The 5,058-nt window shown below is 41.4% G+C and overlaps 1 protein-coding gene across 1 annotated transcript in view; it reads left to right on the forward strand.

The window, feature by feature from the left end:
• LOC108560580 (protein sidekick) overlaps window positions 1-4,998 on the forward strand; it is a gene marked incomplete at its 5' end in the record, with an annotated part of 9,837 nt that extends 4,839 nt beyond the window's left edge. Inside the window, 7 exon segments of the mRNA XM_017918200.1 lie at window positions 1-149; window positions 213-515; window positions 582-1,612; window positions 1,667-2,012; window positions 2,073-2,672; window positions 2,740-3,053; window positions 4,297-4,998. The exon segment at window positions 1-149 is cut by the window's left edge and continues 44 nt beyond it. Of these exon segments, the coding sequence (XP_017773689.1) occupies window positions 1-149; window positions 213-515; window positions 582-1,612; window positions 1,667-2,012; window positions 2,073-2,672; window positions 2,740-3,053; window positions 4,297-4,539 (2,986 nt within the window).
• Between the last annotated feature and the right edge of the window lie 60 nt (window positions 4,999-5,058).

A 5,058-nucleotide genomic window follows, 5' to 3' on the forward strand; every position in this document is an offset into this window, starting at 1 on the left:
CCATAGTGAATCCATCGATCCCACTTATAACTCGCACGTCGTCAAAAATCTCGAAGAATTCGCGTTGTACGAGATCACGATGCAAGCGTACAACGACGTGGGAAGTAGTTCACCAAGTCCAAGAGCTTTGGAAAGAACTAGAGAATCAGGTATGTTTTATTTAAAACCAGTTTCAACTAATTCGTTATTAATTGTTTATATTTTATTTGCAGTTCCTTCTTTTGGACCTTTAAACGTTGAAGCAAATGCGACATCTTCTACAACGATCGTGGTCAAATGGGGTGACATTCCCAAAGAACACCAGAACGGACAAATCGAGGGTTTCAAAGTGTATTACGGGGCGGACACTAGATCTTTGGTCCAATACAAATTGATCTCGAACAACGCAACATTCACCACGACTTTAACCGAATTGAGAAAGTTTGTCCTCTACTACATCCAGGTTTTGGCTTACACCAGATTAGGAGACGGTGTTCCGAGCACGCCTCCAGTCCGTGTTCAAACATTTGAAGATGGTAAATATGAGTTTTCTTAATCTTTTCTTTATGTCTTCAATAATTTGTGATTGTTTTTCTTTTCAGTACCAGGCGCACCATCCAACGTTTCCTTCCCCGACGTTTCGTTCTCTTCGGCTCGGATCATTTGGGACGTTCCTGAAGAACCCAATGGTGAAATTCTAGCCTACAAGGTGATCTACCAGATCAACGATACGCACGTCACGAGCAAGTTTTCCAAGGAGTTTTCTCCTTCGGATCGTACGTTCCGCGCAACGAAACTGGAACCGGAGAAGTACTACGTGTTTTCCGTGACCGCTCGCACTCATCTGGGATGGGGAAAGACTGCCCATGTTCTCGTTTTCACCACGAATAATCGCGAGATTCCGGAACCTCCGTCGCAGCCGCAGATCAGCAACAGCCAAATCCAAAGTCAGCAGATCACTTTCAGTTGGACGCCGGGAAGAGATGGATATGCCCCGTTGCGATACTACATCATCCAGAAGATGGAGAACAACGGAAGTTGGCAACCTCTTGCGGAACGCGTCGATCCGCAATTAACTTCATACACTGTTTCCGATTTGAAACCTTTCACGTACTACAAGTTCCGCATTCAAGCTACCAACGATATTGGTCCAAGTAGATTCAGCTCGGAATCTATGAAGGTGAGGACGTTCTCAGCAGCGCCCAGCAAAGCCGTGACCGGTCTCAAAGTGGTTCCTATAACAACAACAAGTGTGGAGGTTTATTGGGAACCGGTGAACGAGCAGTATTGGAGCGGCGATGTTTTGGGAGGATACAGGGTGATCTTCCAACCGGTCTCGGATTATCCCACTGCGTGGAAGGAGACGCCCAAGCAGGAGATTCGAGGCATCAAGAACATGAAAATTGTTTTGAGCGAACTGATGCAGGACAGGAATTACGAGATCATAGTCGTACCCTTCAATTCCCAAGGCGAAGGACCGTCAAGTCCACCTGTCACTGTATACGTCGGAGAGGCCGTACCCATAGGAGCACCAAGAACTTTAGATGGTAAAGCTATTTCTTCCACCGAAGTCTACCTCACCTGGATTCCACCTCAGCAAGAAAAGCAGAATGGAGAGTTACTGGGTTACAAAGTAATTAAAGCAATTTACGCAACAATCAACCATTAAACTTTTGATAATTTTCAGATTATCTACTTGGTGACTAATTCACCGCAAGAATTGGAAAAGGGTAAGAAGGTGGAGGAGGATTTCGAGGTGGTTCCGGCGACGGCGACGTCTCACAGTTTGATTTTCCTTGAGAAATACACGGAGTATCGCATCCAGATTTTGGCCTTCAATCCGGCCGGAGATGGACCCAGATCTGAAGCGATCACCATTAAGACCAAGCAAGGACTTCCCGGTCCACCGGATAACCTCAGGTTCAGCGAAATCACGATGAACAGTCTTCGCGTGTCCTGGGATCCGCCAAAGAAACGCAACGGAAATATCATCGGTTACATCGTCACCTACGAGACCACCGAGCAGAACGAAAGTAAGTTGTAATTAGATATTAAAGATTGGATTTTTTTTTGTAAATTAATTGTTGTTACAGAATTCAGTAAGCAAGTGAAGCAAAAAGTGTCGACGACGTATCTGAACGTGATTTCTCTGGAGGAAGAGGTCACGTATACTTTTACTGTAAGGGCGCAGACTTTGGATTTGGGTCCGGCTGTGAGTAGCAACGTTACCACGGGTCCTCAGGACGGATCTCCGGTCACGCCTAAGAAGTTAACGTTGGCAAAGACCCTATCCAGCGTGGATCTGCATTGGTTGAACGGACCCACGGGGAAGGGTCCCATCATGGGTTATTATATCGAGAGTCGTCGCAAGGACGACGTGCGTTGGCAGACGGTAACGAAAACCACCAACGGTCCTCTGGAGGAGTTCACAGTGTCCTACCAGAGTCTGCTTCCATCAACTTCATATTACTTCCGCGTCATTCCACACAACAAGTTCGGCATCAGCTATCCCGCGTTTGCCGACGAAACAGTCCTGACACCATCGAAACTCTACTTGGAGTATGGATATCTCCAGCACAAACCGTTCTACCGTCAGACCTGGTTCATGGTAGCTTTAGCCGCCATTTCCATTATCATCATCATCACGGTCATCGCTATCCTCTGCGTTAAGAGCAAGAGCTACAAGTACAAGCGTAAGTTAACAACAATAAGATTCCAATTTCTATTTGATTATAATTCTATTATTAATCTCGTTAACAGAGGAGGCGCAAAAGACTCTGGAGGAGTCGATGGCAATGTCCATGGATGACAGGCAGGAGTTGGCGCTGGAGCTGTACAGATCACGTCACGGGGGCGGCAATCTGAGCGCGATGGGCGGCACCATGAGCAAGAGGGGCACGATGGCCCGCAAACCCATGCACCCACCGCCCCCATTGGGCAAATCGCCGCCGAGACCGGCGCCCGGTTCTGTGGCTTACCACTCGGACGAGGAGAGCCTCAAGGGCTACGACGAGAATCCGGATGACAGCAGCGTCACCGAGAAACCCTCCGAGATGAGTTCCAGCGACTCTCAGGTAAAATAAAACTCCCGCCTTCAACTCCCACCCATTAGTTTAAACCCCCCATCACCACGACAACTACAACAAAATAATAACAATAACACATACGGGGTGACTAAAAAACAAATAACTCATTACAAATTACAAAACATCATTTGCTATTATTACTAATATGAAAATTGTTAATATTACTTTTTGGTCATCCCGTATTAGAAAATCGCTTCTTATTTCAACGATCCAAACAAAATCTATCATTTCTAAAAAAATTCATTTAACCTGGGGGTAAGAAGAAACATGAATTTTTATTTTTATTTATTCCTTTAATTAATTTATTTCATTTTATTTCCATTCGTTCTATTTTCTTATAATTTGACTCCAGTTCGTTTTCCGTTGCTGATGATTATGTTCTTTATATAAATCCAAAAAAAACAACAACAAAACCAACAACAAAAAAATACTTTGATGCTTGATGATGATAACTAATGATGATATATTCGGTGTGTTTTCTATTTAAAGCAAAGTTTGTTTTTCCAGGTGAAACAAAAAGAAATTATTATTGAAATAGTGACAGGTACTTGAATTTCCACAAAATAATACTATCTATATATATACCATATACATATTATTATTATTATTACTTATATATTTTTTTTGTTGAAAGCTTCTTCTCATTTTCTTTTTGGTTTGAACAAAATTTTTTTACTTTTCTGTTAGCTGTAAAGATTATTTCGTTTGAGCGTTGAGCATTATTATTTTTCATTATTTATTTATTATTTATCATGGAGCGAGCGTGAAAATGAAAATGGAATTTATTACAATTAGAAAAGAAAATAACTAAAATTATTGGGTTTAATATAGAAAATTCAATTAATAAATTCGATATGCGATTATATAATTTAACTCATAGTTACGTATTTGCTAAGCAACCATCACCAAGGCGATACAGTAAACAAGTTGCATATGATCGCATACGGGGACAGTTTTGAAGCATTCGTTTTAGCACCGATCAATATTATTTTATTTAAGTTTTTTTTTTTGTTGTTTCATCATGCATGGTCTTCCGGATGGACGCAAAAAGAGCGCATCCGAGATGCACCCGAAATCGTTCTGCACGGAATTTGTTAATTATAGATCGATTTGTTAACTTCAATTATAATTATATCACCAATTTATTATAACGATATTTTATTTGCAAAACATTTTTTTTCGCATTTTGTTTGCTGTAACAATGTAAGTAATATGTTTGTTTTTCGTTTAGGGCTCTGAGAGCGAAAACGAGAGCGTCCGCTCCGATCCGCACTCGTTCGTCAACCACTACGCCAATGTGAACGATACCTTGCGGCAATCGTGGAAGAGGCAGAAACCGGTGCGCAACTACTCCAGCTACACGGATTCGGAGCCGGAGGGTAGTGCTGTGGTCAGCCTCAACGGAGGACAGATCATTATGAACAACATGGCAAGATCGAGGGCGCCGCTTCCAGGATTCTCATCCTTCGTGTAGTCCTAGATACGTAGCTCAATTCACTAGATCTTTAAATCAATTTAGACATGTAAACTAGTTAACTACTACTACTACTACTCTCTAAACCCTTTATATATATACAAACAAACAAAACAAACACACAAGATATATATGTACAATTAGGTATGGTTGGACGAGTGAGAGTGAGAAAGAGAGTTATTTCCCTTCGCTCTCCACGAAAGTGAATTTAACGAACATTTGACGACGATTTGAACGGATACAAGAGAGAAGACAACCAATTGTAGTTAGAAGACTTAACGAGTAGTGTTTAGTTAGATACGGACATCACGCACCCACACTTAATCTCCGCGAAGAGCAGAAGAGGTCACACACAAACCTAGCCCCTAAGAAGTATTAGCATTAAAACTATATAGTAAAACTACTTGTAAAACGTAATGGAATACAATCTTCAAAGACTTTGTTAACGTAAGTTTTAAACAAAATGATGTTAAAAAAAAATATATATTATTATTATTATTAATTATTATAAATTATTAT

This window comes from Nicrophorus vespilloides, unplaced genomic scaffold (genome assembly GCF_001412225.1).
Source record: "Nicrophorus vespilloides isolate i.1.1-1 unplaced genomic scaffold, Nicve_v1.0, whole genome shotgun sequence".
In the NCBI taxonomy this organism is placed as follows: Eukaryota; Metazoa; Arthropoda; class Insecta; order Coleoptera; family Silphidae; genus Nicrophorus; species Nicrophorus vespilloides.